This window comes from Rhinatrema bivittatum, chromosome 6, assembly GCF_901001135.1.
Source record: "Rhinatrema bivittatum chromosome 6, aRhiBiv1.1, whole genome shotgun sequence".
In the NCBI taxonomy this organism is placed as follows: Eukaryota; Metazoa; Chordata; class Amphibia; order Gymnophiona; family Rhinatrematidae; genus Rhinatrema; species Rhinatrema bivittatum.
Genome location: NC_042620.1, coordinates 256,333,280 through 256,355,487, shown reverse-complemented (window position 1 = coordinate 256,355,487; position 22,208 = coordinate 256,333,280). Strand labels below are relative to the sequence as shown.

Here is a 22,208-nt window from a genome sequence, read left to right as displayed (position 1 = left end):
TATAGAATTCGGCCCCTAGCCTGTCCTGCCCTGCGGCTTTCCCTAGAGTCAGGCCCTGTATCACAGAGTAAATTTCCCCATCCATGATCTGCTTATTCAGGAGAGCAGATTGGGCAGAAGAGAGCGTGGGCCAGGGAAAATCTTGGAAAAATGATGGCGTGGTCAGCATTGCGAGGTTTTGTACTATATAGGATGCTGTAATATTCTAAAAAGCGGGAGGGGATATCCGCTTGTGAGACTCTGTGGTTACCATCTTTATCTTTTATGCCCATGATAATGGACTACTTCTGTCTGACCTTGACCAAACTAGCTAAGAGTTTACTATGCTGATTACCATGTTTATATAATCGATATTGGTAATAGCGTAAGGACTTAGTAGCCCGCTGGTGTAGTAGGAAATTTAAGGTAGTACGGGCGTGTTCCACCTGGCGGTGCACAGGGTCAGATATATTATGCACGTGCTGCAATTGAACGGATTTAAGTACCTGGGTAAGGTGCAAGATCGCCTTGTTACGGATCCTGTTTAATTTTGCTATATATACAATGATGTGTTCCTGAATTAGCCTCCCATAGTGTGGCAATAGAGATTTCTGGGGCAGTATTGGATTTGCTGTAATCTTCCCAGCAGGCCTGCAAGTAGGTGTGGAAAGCTTTATTGAGAGAGAGGTCAGGACGCATGCGTCACGAGAAGGGGAGTGGGGTAGGCTCCCGATCTCTAAACGCACAGAAATGGAAGCGTGGTTGGAGAGAGTGCCAAGTCGCCTGTTCTGCTCTCGAGAATAGCTTATCGGAGATCAAGATATAATCCAATCGGGAATACGCTTGATGTGGGTGTGAATAAAAAGTATAGTCATGCTCCCCCCGGATAAAGGAGCTGCCAAACATCGAGTAGTTTTAACTCTTGTCAAAACTAACTCCCATCTGCTGATCTCTAAGGCCCTCAGTCCTGGGGGGGTTTACAGTCAATCACCTTGTCCATTGCTGTATTAAAATCCCCGCCCACCACCAGCCTATATTCGCCTAGGTCCATGAGACAGACCACCAAATCAATGAAAAAAGCATGGGAATACACATTGGGTGCATATGTTACAGAATGCCACTTTCTGCCCATCCAAAGTTCCTGCCATTATTACATAACGGCCCTTGGGGTCGTGCCACACCCGGTCTTCCTGAAAAGGGAGTTTCTTATGGAGAAGGATGGCCACCTCTCCTTTTCTAGAGGTAAAGGATGAGTACACACAGTGCCCCACCCAATCTCTATCTGCTAGATATAGATTAGTAAGAGAATCTCACAGGGGGCCCTCTTCGTATATATATGTGACTAGGATCTCAGGGCCTCCCAGCCTAGGCCCAAGAGTTGGTCCCTCCTATGTCCCTGCCCTGTTCTGGCAAATGAGAACCCTCGTGCTTTGGCAAGCCCCTTTTGCCCAGCACGGCCAAGTTAGAAAATTATTTTTTCCTTAAAAATGTGTAGACAAAAGGGAGGTGCGTCTTGTACGCTGCCGTGTCTTGTACGCCGGCAAATACGACTGCTTCATGGAGGAATTGTCAGGAACCAACGAGAGAGGGAGCTATTTCAGATTTAATTCTTAGTGGAATGCAGGATTTGGTGAGAAGTAACTGTGGTTGGGCCACTTGGCAATAGCGATCATAACATGATCAAATTTGAACTTATGACTAAAAGGGGGATAATATGTAAATCTACAGCTCTAACACTAAATTTTCAAAGGGGAAACATAAAATGAGGAAAAGAGAAGAAAAACTGAAAGGTGCAGCTGTAAGGTTAAGTGTTCCACAGGTGTGGCCATTGTTTAAAAATACAATCTTAGAAGCGCAGTCCAGATGTATACCATGAATTAAGAAAGGTGGAAGGAAGGCAAAACAATTACCGGCATGGTTAAAAGGTGATGTGAAAGGAGCTATCTTTGCCAGAAAACATCATGCAAAACTTGGAAGAAGGGTCCATCTGAAGAAAATAGGAAAAAGCATAAGCATTGTCAAGTTGTGTAAAATGTTAAGGCAGGCTAAGAGAATTTGAAATGAAGTTGGCTGAGAGGCAAAAACACATAACTTACTTTTTTAAATTATAACTTTTCTTAATTTACAAACCAATAATAAGTTCGTAACAGAAATAATAGATATTTCACACATCTCATGAACAATAAAATATAAATGTACATCAAGCAAAATTAATATCTCTCTTTAGCCTAATCAATGATTCTATTTCCAAGGAGACTTATTATATGGGAGTTATAACAAACTTGAAAATTAAAAGAAAAATACAAGATAATTGGTCACAGCTAATCTGCTTTACTTACATTTATGTCTCTGGGGACGATGTAATTAGCTTTTTAGATTCTATAAACCTTTCTAATTGCTCAGGTGTTAAAAAGATATTACATTCATCTCTGCTTTTTACTAAGCATTTACAAGGAAAACATAAAATATATCCCAAAGCTATAACATCTTGTCCCATAACCAAAACATTTTTACATCTCAGCTGAGTTGCTAACGCTAAGTCTGGAAAAATCTTTACAGCTATATCATTATACTTTAAGGGATACTTTCTAAAATATACTTTCATTATTTTATTTATATCAAATGTTGTAACTAGAAGATACCAACAGCGTTCCTATATCAATTACTAGTAACTCAGTTTTCAAGAATATTTCAGGTTGTTTTAGAACTGCCTGTTGGAATCTCTATTTGCATTTCTAGAAGGTGGCAAAAAAGTATTCACCGCTGGCATATCTGAATCAGTAAATCCCAAAATATCCTGTAGAAACAGGATAAGGTAATATATGGCATTTCTCCTACAATTCTTGGAAAGTTCAAAATTCAAAGATTTAAACTCTTAGCGTTATTCTCAAGATGTTCAGTACGTCTCGCTAAAATTTCTCAGTATTTAGCCACAACTGCTTTAAATTCCTGAGTTTTCACATCTTTCTTTTCCAGTTCAGAGATCCTATTAGTTGTTGCATTTCACCCAGCTCTTGATGTTTAACATTAGCTTGGTCCATTTTATAGTTAATTTCTGACCTAAAGCCCACTACCAAGTCCCAGAGCGCTTCTAAGGTCACGACAGGTGTTCAGTCGGGACTCCGTCAGTCTCGCTATTTGTGCCACTTTCCCCGTACCTGCCATGTTCCACAGTCCGGACTCAGCCGCGCTCACTCCAGGAGATTGAGGCTCGATGGTACTCCTCCGTTCTCTTCAGCTCTTTCAGTAAGTCCTGCAACTGGGTTTACCTCTGGAGATTTCAGATTTCGCAGCGTCTCAGACAGAGCTCCCTTCTGCTTCAAGTCTGGATCCGGAAATGACATCACTTCCCGGTCCTTCGTCTGAGTACTCCCCGTTCCTTCTCTGTGCAGGTGGCCTTCTCAGATCGGGACTCGGCGATGCCTCTGGTGGCACGAGAGGCTCTCCCCCGCTGCTCTGCACATCAGGCTCCTAGTTTTTCAGCAGGTATGGACATAAAGCGTGTGATTTCCAATTGAATTGGTGAGGGTAACGTTTCCGATGGATATACCCTCACCTTGCCCTTAGGTTTAGGAGGCATAATTCGAATAGCAAGAAAAAATTGGAAATTCTAGCGCCGATCTTATTAGCATCCAGCATGCGCTGCCATCTTGACATTGAAGCAAGAAACCTGTGGAGGAGTCAGTTGGATGGTTAAATGACAAAGGGCTTAAAGGGGCCCTTAGGAAAGATAAGGCCATTGCAGAAAGACTAAATTCTTTGCTTCTGTATTTACTAATGAGGATGTTGGGGAGATACTGCTTCCGGGGATGGTTTTCAAGGTTTATGAGTCAGATGCACTGAACCAAATCACTGTGAACCTGAAAGATATGGTAGGTCAGGTTGACAAACTAAAGAGTAGCAGATCGCTTGGATCGGATGGTATGCACCCCAGGGTTCTCAAGGAACTCAAACGAAATTTAAGATCTATTAGTTAAAATTTGTAATCTATCATTAAAATCATCCATTGTTCCTGAAGACTGGAGGGTGGCTAATGTAACCCGAATATTTAAAAAGGGCCCCAGGGGCAATCCGAGAAACTATAAATCAGTGAGCCTGACGGTGCCAGGAAAAACAGTGGAAACTATTCTAAAGATCAAAATCACAGAGCATATAGAAGATATGGTTTAATGGAACACAGCATGGATTTACCCAAGGGAAGTCTTGCTGCCCAAATCTTCATTTTTTTTGAAGGGGGGGGGTTAAATGTGGATAAAGGTGAACTGGTAGATGTAGTGTATTTGGATTTTCAGAAGGCGTTTGACAAAGTTCCTTATGAGAGGCATCTAAAAAAAACAACTAAAGTCATGGGATAGGAGGCGATGTTTCGTGGATTACAGACTGGTTAAAAGACAGGAAACAGGATTAAATGGTCAATTTTCTCTTTGGAATTTTATTTGAATCAAATTATTTTTCCCGTCGATAGCAGGGCTGAATTAGCCATGCTGTCATGGGATCTGTCAATCAGGTCCGGGAGGTGGAGCTTTACAAAGCAGAGATTTAGATTTTAGCTCTCTGTGGCTGCGCGTGTGTTCCCGCGCAGGAAAGTAACAGATTCTCCTCAGTCTGTTTTTTCCTAGAGCGGGATCGCACATGAGGCTGACTTCTCCTCAGCATTTCTTATTTTATTGAAATGTCAAAAAAGCCGGGGTTTAAACCTTGTGCCTGTGGCAAGGTAATGTTGGTCATGGATGGCCATGACAGATGTTACTGATGCCTGGGACCAGAGCATAATTTACAAAATTGTAATTTTTGTGCTCGAATGTCCCCCAAGAGCCCAAAAACAACAGGCCTACAAAATGTTTGAACTTTTCACGTTTTCCTAGCCATCAGAGGCTCATTCTTCTACCTGGTCCCTCGTTGACGACAGCTCCATCACAGAAAAGAGCGTCGTCATGGAATCCTCAACTATCCAGGCTTGGAGGTAAGGACTTACCGAGCCGACATAGGCCTTCGGATCAGAGGGGACCGAAAGCCTCGCCGAGCGGCGCAGGAAACAACTGCGCCTAAATCTGCGGCGCTGCCGAGTTATGTGCCCAAATCATCATTGGCGCACAAGACACCGGCACGCACAATGCCGGAGCCGTCTGAAGCGTTGACTACTTCTGCGCACAACTTACAAGAAACATCGCACATGGCGCCGAGGGGCATTAGCGCACTCGACAACACACAGATCGACACAGTGGACTACAAAAGTCAAAACAAAGACATCAGTCTCCACATGTACCTCATTCCACCTCTTCAGACTCTAGTTCTACAGAGGTGAAGTCAAAACGAATCAGACGATCACTGTCGGGAGATGGAACCCATACAGGATCATCATCACACCATCACCATAGGCGATCACGTCACTCACATCAAAAAGCTGCGAAGACGAGAGATACATGGGCAGTGAGCCCTTCCACTTCTAGGTCATCTCACCCACAAAGTGTAGATTCCTTATCTCGCAGACAATTAATACAAATCACTTCCTCTGCTGCATCTTCGTCCTCAGATATTTCTGTTAAGACCACAGAGGGCAAGATGAGGAACAAGTATGACATACCAGCTGCTTCTGCTAAAATTCCTACAGTATCACCTAAAACAGGTGAACTATCAAAACAATCTGGTCGTGCAACAATGCTGCCTCCAAACAAAAGAGGCATTTCTTCAGTTATCCCAATCATTGTCAGGGTTTTATGAAAATCTTCAATCTTCATCTTTTAAGATGTCTAACGAGCTATCTGTGAGTTCTCCGGAACACAATATACATACCTCTAGAGAACCGTCGGTGGAGCCTCCGGCATCCCCAATGATGAAACGACCAATTTCACCAATTCAACAGCAAGATACCCCTATAGATTCTCTCTCCACAAACGTCACCATTGTCATCTACTGGATTCCCATCTGATCCACAGAAGGAACTACAGGAACCATATTCTCCTCCAGAGGCCCTGACATACCCAAAATTTTTAGAAAAATTGGGCACGATATTACATCTGGAGGTCCAAAAGGAGACAGACCCTAGGTCAGAAACCTTTGGTCTCCTAAAGATTTTCGATGCTCTGGGAGAACCAACATCTCTCCCACCACACGAATTATTACATTCTGTCTTGCAGAAGTCGTGGGAAATGCCTTATTCTCTTATCAGCGGTTTCCAAGAAAACAGATATAAAATTTCATATGAGAAAAACATCACCTTACTCTATACCACAACTACCACGTTTCAATTGTGATAGTCGGCAATGCAAAGATTCAAAAAAACAAAATCGCATGCCTCGTACCCACCGGGTAAAGACAATCGGTGTTTAGATGACTTTGGCAGGAAGATGTATCATAACTCAATGTTGAATGCCCGCATTATGCACCATAAATTCTATATGGTACAATACCTATATGAGTGCATACAAGCCACAAAAGGTATGCTCTCCTCGACGGCTGATCAGGTACCACCGCCTCTTCATGATATGGAGGAGTGTTCTCGACACCTTCTACGATCAATATACGAGGCATTTGAAACATCTTCTAGGGCGTCTGCGACAGCCATAGCAGCCCGAAGGATGGCATGGTTACACTCTAGTACGATACGAGAAGATTTACATGAGAAACTGACGAACCTCCCCTGTACAGGAGACAACCTGTTCGGAGAACGGTTTCAAGAAACAGTTGGAAAATTAGAGGAAGCTCTAGCAGTCCAATCCTTAACGTCACAATCTCACTACTCGACCACATGACGTTATGTGGGATCTACACATAGACAGTCTTATAATCGTAGGCCTTTCAGGTCTTATCAAATCTTTTCGTACACAGACGTATCCATCTTACCAGCGTCCTCCACCGCAACAAAACACGACTCAACGTAGGGGTAAACCACGTAACTAGAGACAACAAACACAACAACCGGCTGCTGCAGTAAAATCAACGCCGTCTTTTTAATAAACCAGCCACCACCACTACATCAAGCACCACCTGGCTGAATTCATTCTTGCCTGGGAGAAAATAACCGATCAATGGGTTTTAGAGAGTACGGCATGGCTATCAACTCCAATTTACCACAAAACCCATACTACCTCACTTTTCCACTCTAAAGAGTCAAAGCTTCCAACCACAACTGGGGAAGGTGATTGCTTCGTAAACAGCAGGCCATTTGACGAATTTTTCCGAAAACCCAAAAAACAGGATTCTATCCCCCATACTTCCTCAACCCCAAAATGTCGGGTGGACTTCGCCCCATATTAGATCTATAGGAATTGAACAAATTCCTGACCAAAGAGAAATTCAGGATTGTATTGTTGAAATCGATCTTCTCTGATTCAACCCAACGTCTGGATGTGTTCCATCGATCTGAAGGATGCGTACACACATTCCAATCCATCCATCATCTTGGCGTTACCTATGCTTTCGCTACGGCCATCAACACAGTTCAAGGTTCTTCCCTTTGGACTATCGGCTGCACCCAGGGTTTTCACCAAATGCATGGTTGTGGTGGTGGCTCATCTCAGACACAGGGTATGTCCATCTTTCCATATCTGGCCGATTGGCTAATAGCTTCGACCCCGGAGATTTTACTCTCTCACCTCCGGGTGATACAGTGCTTACAGGAATTGGGACTAGTGATCAATTTTCAGAAATCACATCTCCAACCAACACAACTACAGTTCATAGGAGTAGGCCTGGACACTGTTCACAATCTGGCATATCTCCCAATAGAAAGAAGAATAAAAATACGTCAACTTCTCTACTCGTTGAATAACACTCAAAGGCCGGCGAGACAAATTTTGGTAGTCCTCGGCCACATGGCGGCGGCTATTTTCGCGGTTCCCAACACCAGGCTACACATGAGACGTCAATGGAAACAACACTCACAACCGTTGACACAGAAGTTATCGTTGACCTCCGAAATGAAACAGGACATAACATGGTGGCTCCTAGAATCCACCCTGTCCAAAGGAGCATTATTCATTCGTCGTCCTCACAATGCAGTCTTAACCACAGATGCGTCTTGCAAGGGATGGGGAGCACATATCGAGATTTATGAAACCCAAGGGTTATGGACAATCTACGAGCAGTCCCTGCAGATAAATCTATTAGAGCTCAGAGCAATTCGAAATGCGCTACAAGTGTTTCAAGATCACTTAAAGGGCCGCAGAGTCATGATCTACACAGACAATCAAGTGGCAATGTTTTATATGAACAAGCAAGGAGGGTCCGGTTCATGGCCCCTTTGCAAGGAGACCCTGACAATCTTCAAACATGCTCACCAACATTACATAAATCTGCAAGCAACTTACCTACCAGGAGTAGCAAATACAAGAGCGGACAGGCTAAGCCGCATCTTTCATCCTCACGAATGGACACTCAATTCTGAGGTAGCCCAAGACATTTTCATGCAATTGGGGACACTGCAATGGATCTCTTTGCAGCAGATATCAACGCTCAGGTTCCCAAATTCTGCTCGATAGACCAAGTCAGTTCAGGATCCGCCCAAGATGCCTTCCTCATTCCGTGGACGACAGGCACCTGTATGCCTTTCCTCCCCATACCACTCATAACAAGGACACTTCAGAAGTGCATAGCAGACAAGGGTCAACTGATACTCATATCTCCAGCCTGGCCAAGGCAACCGCGGTACAGTTTCCTTCTCAGACTGTCCATCACGGACCCCATTCAATTACCGAATCGCCCAGATCTTCTCTTCCAAGATCAAGGAACGCTTCTACACCCGCTACACTCATCGCTCCATTTAACAGCATGGAGATTGAGAGGCTCCTTTTAACAGAACAGGGAGTTTCCACTTCGGTACAATCCATTTTGTTAGAATCCAGGAAACTCTCAACGAGGAAAAACTATAGCTATAAATGGAACCGCTACTCTACCTGGTGCACTTCTAACAGCATACCACCTTTAGACTGTTCACCTGAGTTACTCATAGATTATCTACATACACTGTACACAGCTGGTCTGGCAACCTCATCCATCAGGGTCCATCTCGGTGCCATAGCAGCATATCACAGACCACTTAACAATATTTCTATTTCCAATAGCCCCTTACTATCTCGTTTCATCAAGGGGTTAACTCACCTTCGCCCTCCGATCTCCAAGCCTCCAGTTCGATGGAATCTCAACATAGTTCTTGAACAGCTCATGTTTTTCCCGTTTGAACCCATGGACTCTGCACACATTAAATACCTCACATGGAAGGTGGTATTCCTCGTGGCAGTAACATCAGCACGACTAGTCGGTGAATTACAGGCCTTGGTCCATTATTTTCCATATTTACAGTTTCATCACCAAAAAGTGGTTCTCCGAACTCACCCATCCTTCCTACCAAAAGTGGTGTCTCAATTCCATCTCAATCAGACCATAGAACTACCCATCTTTTTCCCTAACCCCTCATGCAAATGACAGGGAAAAATTACTGCATACGCTAGACTGCAAAAGAGCGTTAGCATATTACAAAGAGAACAAACTCGGACTCCCGTGTTTCTCAACTCTGTCTCTTTCGACCCGAAATCACCTGGACTACCGGTGGCTAAACGCACCATCTCCAGCTGGATAGCACAGTGCATCAAGTTCTGCTATGACAAACAGAACCTACAGCTACATTCTGTTCCCAAAGCTTATCAAGTTAGAGCAGTGGCGGCCTCCTTGGCATTCCTTAAACATGTACAACCCATTGACATTTGTAAGGCAGCTACATGGTCATCGCTCCATACCTTCACATCGCACTACTGCCTTGATCAACAAGCAGCCACTGATGCGAAGATAGGGCACGCACTCCTGCAATCTCTATCCTCTTGTACACGGTGAATGCCACACTGTTCATGATCACATACAAACATATATATACCATAAACAATGTGATCGGGAGCTTGGGACTCCCATGACAGCATGGCTAATTCAGCCCTGCTATCGACGGGAAAAGGCGAGTTTGCTTACCGTAAACTGTGTTTCCGTAGATAGCAGGATGAATTAGCCATGCTGACCCACCTTCCTCCCTGGCAGTCACCGTCTTTACAACCTACAGCTTAATCACAGACTGAGGAGAATCTGTTACTTTCCTGCGCGGGAACACACGCGCAGCCGCAGAGAGCTAAAATCTAAATCTCTGCTTTGTAAAGCTCCGCCTCCCGGACCTGATTGACAGATCCCATGACAGCATGGCTAATTCATCCTGCTATCTATGGAAACACCAGTTTACAGTAAGCAAAACTTGCTTATTTTATCTCTTGTTAAATTTTATTTGAATGTTTTTGTAACTTTATTTGATTATAATCCAAAATTTGTATTTTGTACGCTTAATTTATTTTTGTTTATTGTAAACTGGTTTGATATACAGAATATCGGTATATAAATAAACATTGACATCGTTGATTGTGCACCACAGTTGTCAAAATAGCAATGTTAGGAATTATTAGGAAGGGAATGTTGAATAAAACGTTGAATGTCATGATGCCTCTGTATCGTTCCATGGTGAGACCGCACCTTGAGTACTGTGTACAATTCTGGTTGTCACATCTCAAAAAAAGATATAGTTGCACTGGAGAAGGTACAGAGGGTGACCAAAATGATAAAGGGGATGGAACAGCTTCCCTGTGAAGAAAGGCTAAAAAGGTTAGTGTTCAGCTGAGTGGGGGATATAAGAGGTTTTAAAATCATGAGAGGTTTAGAACAGATAAATGTGAATCTGTTATTTACTCTTGGATTATAGAAAGACTAGGGAGCACTCCACGAAGATAACAAGTAGCACATTCAAAACTAATCGGAGAGAATATTTTCATGCAACGCACAATTAAGATCTGGAAGGATGTGGTTAGTGCAGTTAATGTAACTGGGTTTAAAAAAGATTTGGATACGTTCTTGGAGAAGCCTTAATCATAAATGGACTTAGGGAATAGTCACTACTATTACTGGCATCAGTAGCATGGGATCTTCTTAGTGTTTGGGTACTTGCCAGGTACTTGTAGCCTGGATTGGCCACTGTTGGAAACAGGATGCTGGGCTTGATGGACCCTTGGTCTGACCCAGTATGGCAAGTTCTTAAGTAAGGTAGAAGAAGGCGTAAAGCATATTAAGACACCTCAGTTCTTGTTTCACCATGCTGAAGGCTTACCACACTGTAGAGAAGTACATTTTAGTGTTGCTGTTGTCAAACTATACCCATAGTGGCTCAGGAACAAGAGAAGCTTAGATTCCCAAAGATGGAGGTGCTGGTTTATTTAGTTACAAAATGGACAGCCATTGTTTTGGAAAATGGTGCTGCTTTAAAGGGTGTGTAGGAGAGGAAAATTGAGTTGGTGTTGAAACAGGACTTTGAAGGCTCTAGTATGGTGCCACAGATAGTGGCATGCAGCTGCATTATAGCAAGATCTGGATTGTGTTTATCCCAGCATTCCCAGGAAAGAGGAGTTAACGTTGAGGGTACTAGAAAACACTTCACATGGAGCCAGGGGCAATGTATCTGGCAGACATGGGCTTTTTTTTTTTTAATTTAGTGCATATATCAGCAAGAGTATAACATTAGCTAGTAGGAGCTAGAAGGCTGCTGTAACTTTGAAACCGATCAGTGGACTCTTTCTAAGACCAATTTGATAAAACCCTCCCGTTAAGGGGAAATTCTGAGGATCTGAAAAAGATGGCCAAAGTCTGGGGTGGATCCAGGGTTCTGAGTCTTCTAAAAGATAGGCCTAATGCCATTTCGAGGGTAGCTCAAGCCTGTAATCGTTTGACACACTAAGAGGCTGGGACAGGGACGATCTCCTAGTGAACAAAGGTTGCAATACTTTGGACAGCAAAGGTGTGGAAAGGGAGGATCCGCCTAGAATTCCCAATGAGTTTTGCGGGTTTGCCGCAACGGGTGCAGAATTGCGAAAGCAATTTCTAGCAGTGACGGTGGTTCAAGAATCCCAAGGTGTGAATTATCTCCATGGCAGCAGCAGTGGATCTAGTTCCCTGGGTAAGGGCACATATGAGGCCTCTTAGAGCTTTGTCTAGGTGGGATCCTCAATCTCAGGATTATTGCATGAGCCTTCCACTACTGGATCAGGTCAAGGAGAGAGTGCAATGGTGGATGTTCCAAGAATTCCAGAGGCTGGAACTCAAGCCTCTGGACTGAGTAACGGTGACGACAGACACTAGTCTTTTGGGTTGGGGATTGCATTGCCTAGGTCAGGTTGTTCAGGGTTTGTGATCAGTAGAGGAGGCAAGTTGGTCCATCCATTTTATTTGGAGACTAGAGCATATTATCTACATCCCTTATCAAGGGCCAAACCAGCAGGGTATACTTTTCTACAATGCCATCATAGTGGCATATATAAATTATCAATGAGGCATCAAGAGGCCTTGCTCTTGAGTTGAGCAGAAAGTAATTTGAGAATATCAGCCTCGTGCATAGTAGGAGTGGAGAACATTCAGGTACACTTTCTCAGCCACAATGTGGCAGATCCCAGTGAGTGGTCTCGGGGAAGGAAAAGAACATTGGCATTCCCCATCTCTCTACTATCCAAATGACCTAACCTAAGACAGTACTGTGTATGTTCCCTCCATTTCCACTGATGGGGAAAATTGTTCAGAAGATTGACACTCGGGTTGTCCTAGACTGGCTGAGGCAACCCAGTTATGCAGATCTAATCAGGTTATTGAATCTGAATCCTTCGTGGTTTCTGTAGAACAGGGATCTACTAGAGCAGGGACCTACCTTTCACGAGAAACTGGATTGCTTTTTTCTTATGGCCTGGTCCTTGAGAGCAGGCCATAAGGTCCTTGAGAGCAGGCCTTGTTTGATTAAGCAGGGATATTCTCTGGAAGTAGTGAATATTCTGAAAGCTATGAAATTATCTACCTCATTGGCTTATGTGAGGGTTTGGAAAATTTTTGAGAAGTGATGCTCTGCTAGACAGCTTTTTCCCAGAAGTGCTTTTTATTCTGGTATTCTTACAGGGGGGTCTAGAGAAGAGATTTGCTCCTTAATTTCTTGAAAGTCAGTTTGCAGCTATTGTGTGCTATAGGGGTTGTTTATTTGGGTGGGGGGAGGGCAGCTTTAGTTTTCTCAGCAGGATGTTCCTATTTTCTGAAAGGAATCCACATCAGACCTCTAGCGAGGGACCCCATTCCCTCTTGGGAACCTTTTTTTATTATAATTTTTAATTATTGATTACAGTCATGATTTGTATATCTTTTTTCTTCTGAAAGTGGTATCTGCCTTTATTTGAATCTGTTTGCCTTTATTAGTAAGCGGTCTCAGGAGGTATACAAAACTCTGCATTCCTTGGATGCAAAGAGTGTTGTTTTAGGTATTTGAAGATAACTAATAATTTTTAGAAGTCAGATCACATGTTTGTTCTGTACAGTGGAACAAGGAAATGTGAGGCAACGACCAAGGCTTTAATTGCATGTTGGATTAAGGAGGTAATTGCAGTGACATGTTGATAAAGATATGCCTTTGCCCAAACAAATCCATGCATTCTGCTAGGGCTCAGGTGTTGTCTTGGGTAGAGCTTTTTTGGTGTGTCTGCAAGAGACTTGTAGAGCAGAGATTTGGTGGTCCTTGTATTCATTTTTGAAGCATTACCATTTGGACATGGGTGCTAGTGAGGATACCTCCTTCACCGTGCAGGATTTGCAGTGTCCCATCCTAGTCATGAGTAACTTAGCTACATCCCATTCATCGGAATGGGTGAAAAGAGGAGAAATTTTGAACTTACCTGATAATATCCTGTCATACCAGTCCAGGACCCAATCTGCCAAACATACTGTGAATTTTATTTTATAGTGATACGGTTGGTTATGCATGATGCACAAAGGACAGTTATGTTTTCTATCAGGCTTGTAGATAGTTTGTTCTTGTACATGGCTTCTAATTCTTGGAAGCCCTCTGGTTTGTAACAGTTTTAAATTTACCAGAGTTAGCTTCTTACAGGTAATAGTGGCAGGCTGAAGTCAGCACAGGTGCATGTAAGAAGTGATATCAACAAATCTGATTGCTGTCTCCATCTGCTGGTTGGTGGGTATAAACCATTTTTCTGGACTGGTCTGACTAGATTCAAGGAAAGGAAATTTATCAGGTAAGATTACATTTCTCCTTTACAGTCTTTTGTGACCTACATTGTCCTTTCAGTTAGTTTTCAGAGAAAGATCTGCTTTGGAGGCATTTAGCTTTGTCTCCACCACAGTTATTAATCACGTGCTTTTTTTTTCTTCCTGTCTCTGTTTTATATTAGGAAAAGAGTTCTCTGGCAACCAGATCAAAGTTTCCTTCGCCACCAGGAGAGCAGACTTCACCCGAGGCGGTGGGAATGGAAGAGGTGGCAGAGGGCGGGGAGGTGTGTGGTGATTATTCTTATTGTAATCAGCTATAATAAGATCCATAGTAATTTACATCTCTTCATAGCAAAATCTGTTCTTTTAATGTTAGACCATCTGTAGCATAAGAGTTCTGTGAAAATTGACATTGGGACTAGATATAGACTCCACCCTGGATCCCTGAGCTGGTTTATTTTGAAAGCTTCCTCCTGTTGGGCATGGCCATTGTATGCCTCTGTATTAGTGAATCCAGTGGTATTGCCACATCGGAATTGTGCTGCTTGTAGTACTGAATAAATACTCTTCAAGGTGAGCTAACCCAGGGTCCATTGTGACTTTGATAAGCATACTGTGAACTTGCCCTAGAAAGAGAAAATAAGTGGGAAGAATAAACCAATCTGCAAGAATTAATGAGCAAAGAATTGTAGTTGCTGTGTTAGTCCACTTGGAAATTTGGAATTAAGGATTAACAAGCAAGTAATAGGTGATTGATCCAGTCAAAAGGTATCACCTTCAGTTTGCTTGATCCTTAATTCCATAAGATTTAATGGAAAGCCAGAAAATAAACATGCATATTTTTAAGCTGAGACTTGCCTCAGTTGGGATGTTTGCAAGGTTTCAGACTACATTGACTGAAAAGAGATAAGCCGTGCTTTTGCTGTTAACTAGGCAAATGTGGCCTAATAAGTTCTAAGAGAATTGATTGTGTTGTGTGTGTGTATATGTATATATATTTGAGCTTGTCACGAATAGTGAATGTGGCATTCTGCCATAGGACCCATGGGGCGTGGTGGATTTGGAGGTGGTGCTGGTGGTGGACCTGGAGGTAATAGTAATCGGGGTGGCGGCAGCAGCGGTGGCTTCCCCAGCAGTGGCGGAGGCCAACAAAGAGCTGGTGACTGGAAGTGTCCCAACCCGTGAGTAATGCCTCATATTAGCAGTACTGTGTAGACTGCTTAACCTGTTTCTAGATTCTGTTAACTTTATGGAGGTTGTCTGTTTAGTTATCCTAATAGTCTCATCCAGAAAGGATGATATGCAAGGGATTCATGTGTATTTTTAATTGAGTTCACTTCTTTGAATCCCATGCTGCAGCCAGTCATGTATCATTTGGTGCCATGCCTGCATGGAGTTGTGATTAGTATGGCAGCTGACTAAGATTCATGATTTCAGACGTGATTAGGAGCCGTCAAAACTTCTTTCCCTTTATCTCTTCTGTATGTTACAGAACATGTGAAAACATGAACTTCTCTTGGAGAAATGAATGCAATCAGTGCAAAGCACCCAAACCAGAGGGGCCTGGAGGGCCACATATGGGTAAGGAGGATGCCTTTCTGTCAGGTTTCTGAATAGAGGGGGTGGGGAAAGGAAAGCATATCTGTATCTCTGGGATAGAATGTTTAAGTTGCTAACCTGCAACTGACATTCATTGTGGTGCCACATATGGAGGAAATCCTTTGAAAAATGTGTGATGGTAGATACATTCTGCAAGGCTCATCTAGTCTGCCACATTTGTTTCAGTGCCATACAATTCTTAGTCTCTGGTCTTATCCTTCTCTTCCTCATAGCTTAGCATCTTCTATGCCTTTTAGAAATCTGTTGCTGTTTTTTGCTTCTGTCTTCACTGGGAGGCTTATACATCCATCTCCCTTCTGAAAGGCAGTATCTCCTAATGTTACTTCTGAGTCTTGCCCTTTTTAATACTTAAGTTTTAGATCTTCCTTTCCACTAAAAAAAAAAAAATATATGCTTACTTTAGGGACATTTTATACCTTTTAGGTATCTGAATGTGGCTATTGCTATCATTCTTCTCTTTCTCTATATAGGTCCTTAGGCTTATTTCATCGGACGTTTGGTGTTTTTATTGTCTGTATTTTGGAAATATCGCCAGATAAGGTCTAGTGAATTTGCAGAGGCATTATCACTTTTTATCTACTGGTAGTCTTTCTGTGCTCTAGCATCCATCTAAGTCAGGTCATTGTTCTTGTAAGCTTTGTTCTCATTTTTACAATAGTTGAAAGAGAATTCCAAGTAAGTGTTGGTTCATAAAAAGGCTAAACAAGTACAAAATTCCTAAACTAGCTAGCTTGGAAGTGTAAGCAATACTTTATAATATAAATGATTAAGTTTGATAATTCTAGTTACACTTGATCAAGTCACTGTTGAATGAACTTTCAGTGAGTTTCCTCATGTCTATACAGGTTTATAAGTATATTCATATTAAATAGTGTGGTTGCTGCATTATGCATCTACATAGACTAACACAGCAACTATATAACTTTACTCAAAATTTTACTTGAAAGGGTTTTATTTTGCCTCTAAATTTTGATGTGCTAAATTCCTGAGCCTCTGGTTGTGGCTAATCTTGCTATGTTGCTGTCCTGCTCTTACCTTATCTCAGGAGGTGGTGGCTTTGGGGAAGAGCGCAGAGGTGGCGGCAGAGGTGGTTTTGATCGTGGAGGCTTCCGAGGCAGGGGTGGTGATAGGGGAGGCTTCAGAGGAGGCAGAGGTGGAGACCGTGGTGGATATGGTGCAGGCAAAATGGATTCCAGGCAAGTATCTTCCTCCCCGCACCCATCTTTTAAATATCTCTCCATTTTTGGAAACTGACCTGTACCTGTTTTTGTCCTGTAGGGGTGATCACAGACAGGACCGTAGGGAGCGACCTTATTAAACAGGAACCAAGACCACCATGCAATTTATACCTTCATTAGTATTTTTTATATTGTATAGTGTCAAGATGTGGTGTCAATTGTTGTCTAAACTTATTCCATCTATGTAAAACTTTGTACCTTCTTGAATTTTAAATTTTTGCCTGTATGAAGTGTGTGCATTAAACAGGAAAATCCAAATTTTTGTTGAAGTTCATGCTGCTTTTATCCAAGGGACAATAAATGAATTGGAAGAAAGGTGGTGTATTTCTTAGGTTGCTGCTGATGGCTCACTTCCTTTTCCTTTTTCTATCCTGTGGTATTCCTTTTCTGTTCTGTTCCACATTCCAGAAATGTGCATTCAGCAGCAAAGTTGATGATCTAATTAAAGCACCAGGTTTTACATCTGTTTAAGAGTAGTGGTAGGGTCCACCATCTCATTTTTCTTTCCGGACTTGTAGTCTCTGTGGACAAGTACCCTAAAACACAACCCACCTTGTGTGGCTATCTGACAGCACTGACGTGGGAGTTTCCTCTGCTGTTACAACACACCCTTCCCTCAGTCTCTCTTCATCCACATGGCAAATAGTTGGGATTTTTACTTATCAGTGTGGTGAATAAAAAAAACAAACAAACCTCAAACTTGTATAAATTGGCAAGAATGTCTGAGGAGAAATCCACATAAAGAGAGAGAAGTCTTGTTAAGGCTTTCCAAAACTACTGAAACAGTGGAATGACTGATCTTCCTGATGTTTGCCTTAGATGTCTTGGATGGACCACAACAGTGTTAATTGTAGAGGCTCTGCACCAGAATTCCTTATAAGCACTAGAGTTTTGAGATCTAAAGTTCAACTATGAAATAAAGGAAATATCCAAAAGAGAAGTCAAGTGCCATGGAAGGTGATCTGTGACAGAGAAATCTCCAAAGAAATACTGCTCAGAAGAATCAAGTGTGAAAACCTTGGCCCCAAAGTACATTGTAAAATATGAAGCATCAGTGTGCAGACTACTATTGTATATGCTATAGAGCTTCAACCTCAGGGCCAAGCAGACATGTAGAAACATTGGTGCTGAAGCATTACTTCAGAGCTTCATCAGCAAGCAGTCATGGAACAGGTACCTTCTCAAACTAGTAGTGCTGACAGATGTGGTATAGACATTTCTCAGCTAGTAACTACAGATCCCCCTTCACTCTTAGAGGCAAAGCAATCCACCAGAAAAATTAGGAAAATAGTGAAAGAAAAGCAACCTGCTTTTTATATTCCAGTACAAAATACAGCTAGCTTCAAATGAGTCAGTGCAAGCAACCTTAAACCTAGCAGAAAGAGGAAATATCAGGCACTGTACCAGTTCCTTTCATAGCCCCATATGGCCTATCTTGAAAAAGAAAGAAAGGTAGGTGGAGACTGGCTATAGCATACAAGAAACTGAACAAAATAGTAGCCTTTGTTCAGATGTCCTATGGCCCACCTGGAGCAGAATTTAACCAAAATTCAAGTAGCCAAATATTTTACAAGCCTTGACTTAGGCTCAACGTTCTGGATTGTTCTTGTAAACCTTGTAAGTCAGCTTTCTCCTTTGGGAAGAAACAGTGCACCTGGTGCAGAATACCCCTTGGGTATCTGAATTATCCAGCAGATTTCAACATTTTCCTAGATGAAATGTTACCTACCTGTTGTGGATGCTGAAGCCACCTTTGTCTACATCTATGATAATCTACTCAAGAATACTAACTTACAGGAGTACTTGTGAGAGATTGAGCATGTTTTGGCCCAGCTGCTGGCAGTAGGAGCTAAACTCTCTCAAAAGGTTAGTAGTATAGGAAGTCACTCTATTACCTAGGATATGAACTCTCAGCTGAGGGACTATGTCTCCAGAAGAAAAGATTAAAAACCTTACAAACAGTAAGAACCCCCACTACTCTGAAAGTGCTACATTCTTTCCTGCGAATAGGCAATTATTTATGGCCCTTCATAGAGGAGTAGACAGAGATCACTCAGTCTCTGGTAAAACTCTGCAAAAGGATGAACGTTGGCCAGTGATGATCTGAACAGCAAGCAGCCATGGATAAGTTGAAAGAAGTGCTGGGAAAGGCCCTGTGTCTAGCTTATGCAGAAAGTGGGTGGAGTTTCTTCCTGGAATTGGCCTTTACTCCTGCGTGCATGAGTTCTGTTTTCTACCAGAAACATGATACTGATGGGCAAGTCATGGTATCAACTCTGACCAGGGTGGAAAATAGGTGTGTGACATATCCCTGCTGTCTACAGTAGGGATGCTTCAACCCTTCAGCAGCTATGTGCCAAGAGCGAAGCTAATTGTACAGCCTTTTCACTAGCCCATAAACTTCCTAGCCAGTGGTGGGATCAAGGCCGGTCAGGTCTCCAGCAGCAAAATCACTTCCTGGATACTCTCTCTTTAAGGTTGGCCACTTGAGGTGCAATATGCCCAAGGATACAAGGGTTGAGGCTTAAAATTTAGCTGAATTGCATGATTGTGCAGCTGAGGGAGAAGCAATAGAACCCCACTGTCATCATGCCTAAACTTTGTTGATGGTTGTAGCTTCTGCAGGGAAACTGTCCACAACTTAGCTGGTGTAGGAATAGCGAGGGAGGAGATTCACCCCTATGAGGTGATTTGTAACTTGTTTACAAGAATATCGGTATATAAAAGTGCCAAATAAATAAATGAATGATTGTCTCAGCTAAGCTCTGGGATCCAAATCAAATCAATACATAGCGCTTATGGCAGTGCTGCTAGCTGTGCAAGTTGCTGTAGTTCATGTCTTGCAGACCAGTGTAATCTGCACAGATTCTATGTCAGATATAATTTCATGACACATCTGCCTAATTGGAAAGCGAATCAGATACTACTCAACTATAAAAAGAAACCTGTCAAACACAGGGAGTTGATTCTGGCTTTAGATCAGTTGCGGCAAAAGATAGAAATGAGTCTACTGGAAAAAGATAAAAGGTCATTCTAGAGTCCAGGGTCCTGCCAAAGTTGGTAGTGACTTTGCTGACCGGTTCACCAAGGAGGGTGCCATATCAGCCTCTGGCAAATGAAGGAATGTCTCATAGAAGTGAAGGCTGGGACTAAGCATCAAGCTAAAGAGGCTGCTACCTCCACACCCCTGTGGTGTAGTGAAATGCCAGCTTTTGATCTAGTGGATTCCCAGAAAGGGGATCTGATCTTGGGAAAGTTCTATGCCTTTATCCAGGCTCTTGCTGCGCATCCCATCACAGAAGCAGATGGTCAGGGAGATGAGTTATGACTCTCCTGTGGTTCCAGAAATCAGTTTCAGATAGTAAAGGATTTACTGATACACATGAGTAGGCACCGCATCACACAGTGGCTAGTCCTGCAGTCCTATAGGGGAATCATGCTTCAGCATGCATGTGAGCCATGTGCTGTGCACAAAGGTGACCAGAGCTCTTGTGCAGCACTGAAATAAGTAGCTTATTAGCCTCACAGGTACCAGGATGTGAAATCCTTCACAAAAGAGTGTTTCTCCTGCTGCAGCTTCCAGCCTGCTTTGTCTGCACCTAGAGCGCCATTACAGAAAAGAAACATAATTCCCTAGTCTGATATTCAAATAGAGGACTGGACCACAGGCCCGAGCCACTCTAAGGGTAACAAATCCATGCTCACCTGCCTGTTTACCAAATGGATAGAGTGCATTCCTGCCCCTAACATTACGAGACCACAGCCACCCTCTTCTTGAAACACGTATTGAGCTGTTGGGGCCTGCCTCTGAAAGTACATTTGGACCAAGGTCCACATTTCACTGGACTGGTAATAAAAAATGTGGAAACTTGGATGTGAAAAGAAAGCTTTATATTACCCACGATTGACTGGGCAGCTAGAAAGAACACAGAAAACCATAATCAGCATTTTAAAGAAACGTGTCCTCATCGGGTAAGGACTGGACTGTCAAATTACCCTTAGTGGTAATGGCAATCTGAGCCACTCCACAGCATACTACAGGGTTCTCACTATTTGAGAAGACAGGGAGAGAAATGACTTTACCTATGCATTTGCTTCATAGGCCACATGATGCTAATTTGGCTAGTGCTATGAGTGTACATGAAGGATACTCTGTGGGAACATTTGCAAAACACTTTTGCCTTTGCCCAAAAGGATTTGGAGACGAATATCAGAGGTAGAAAGGCCTATTATGATTTAAATGAAACCTCTAAAGAGTGTAAGAGTGGAGACAAGGTCTTTTTACTATAACTACAGTAAAAGCAAAGCCAAAAATTTTTTTACCTAGTTGGAAAGGAGTTTTTGTAATTGTGGATAAAGTCTCACAATTTGCATATCTTACCTTAGGTAAGACAACACCTGATGGTAAAGATGTCTTTAAATGGGTCCACATTAGTTAGCTCAGACCTTGTCACCCTCGTAAATTAGTGGATCAAAATATGGTGGCCATTAACGCTGATACTAACAAAGCGAGAGAAGTAGTTCTTTATTGTTTGAGTCAAGCCCTGAGAGCAATGTTCCTGGTGCTGCTGTTGACGGAAAGGGAAGCTGCCAAGCTGGTTGAGCCAGGTCCTTTCTCTGGGATTGTGATGCAAGATATCCCTGGTTTTCTCATTACCCGGTTGCAGATAGTCACCCAGAAAGTCTTCGTGGCACTTGATCCCCAGCATGTCATCACTAACATCCAGTTGCCTTCCAGCCGGAGATGGATGCAGGACTACACCAAGTACACTGCCTAGAATGTTTGGAATATTGTGAGCCAATTAGATAATTATCCAACCCCTTACCAAAGATGCCGATTTGACCCAAAAGGTTTATTGGTCGAGTTGCTGGATCTACTGCCTTCTCTCCTTTGTTTCTCTGTGTTCATCACCAATGCAGTTTCTGTAAGAAACTTGAAACACTGTAGTGCAGTTGCAGGATTACATGAAAAGTATCTCTAAACGGATATGGTTGCAACAAGAACAAATGCTCAGGATAGAACAGTCGCTAATACAATCACATTGATTAATTTACATTTTCAAGTGATTGTGAAACAGCAGGAAGAAATCACACTCAGAAAATAAATGGGGAGATCCATACCTATATAGGCTCCATCTGGACACTTACAATGACTTCTGTAGAGATCTGGATATCAACATTAGCAATGTAATGAAAGGACAGATCCCCATGTACTTGGTTCCCCCAGATGTCATTACAGAGGCCTTTGTGAAAATTACCTGAAATAACATTGAACCTATCCACATTCAGATTGCTTATCATATAGGTAATGCTATT

General features: G+C 42.6%; 1 protein-coding gene across 2 annotated transcripts in view; it reads left to right on the top strand.

Moving 5' to 3' along the window:
• FUS (FUS RNA binding protein) overlaps window positions 1–17,154 on the top strand; it is a 91,475-nt gene extending 74,321 nt beyond the window's left edge. The window contains exons 11-15 of one of the 2 annotated variants that reach the window (XM_029606880.1): window positions 14,217–14,318; window positions 15,074–15,215; window positions 15,527–15,615; window positions 16,700–16,850; window positions 16,933–17,154. In XM_029606880.1, coding sequence (XP_029462740.1) covers window positions 14,217–14,318; window positions 15,074–15,215; window positions 15,527–15,615; window positions 16,700–16,850; window positions 16,933–16,972 — 524 coding nt within the window. In that variant the 3' untranslated portion in view covers window positions 16,973–17,154. The remainder of the gene's footprint in view (window positions 1–14,216; window positions 14,319–15,073; window positions 15,216–15,526; window positions 15,616–16,699; window positions 16,851–16,932) is intronic. The other variant, XM_029606881.1, reaches the window with a different exon arrangement.
• The last annotated feature ends 5,054 nt before the right edge of the window (window positions 17,155–22,208 follow it).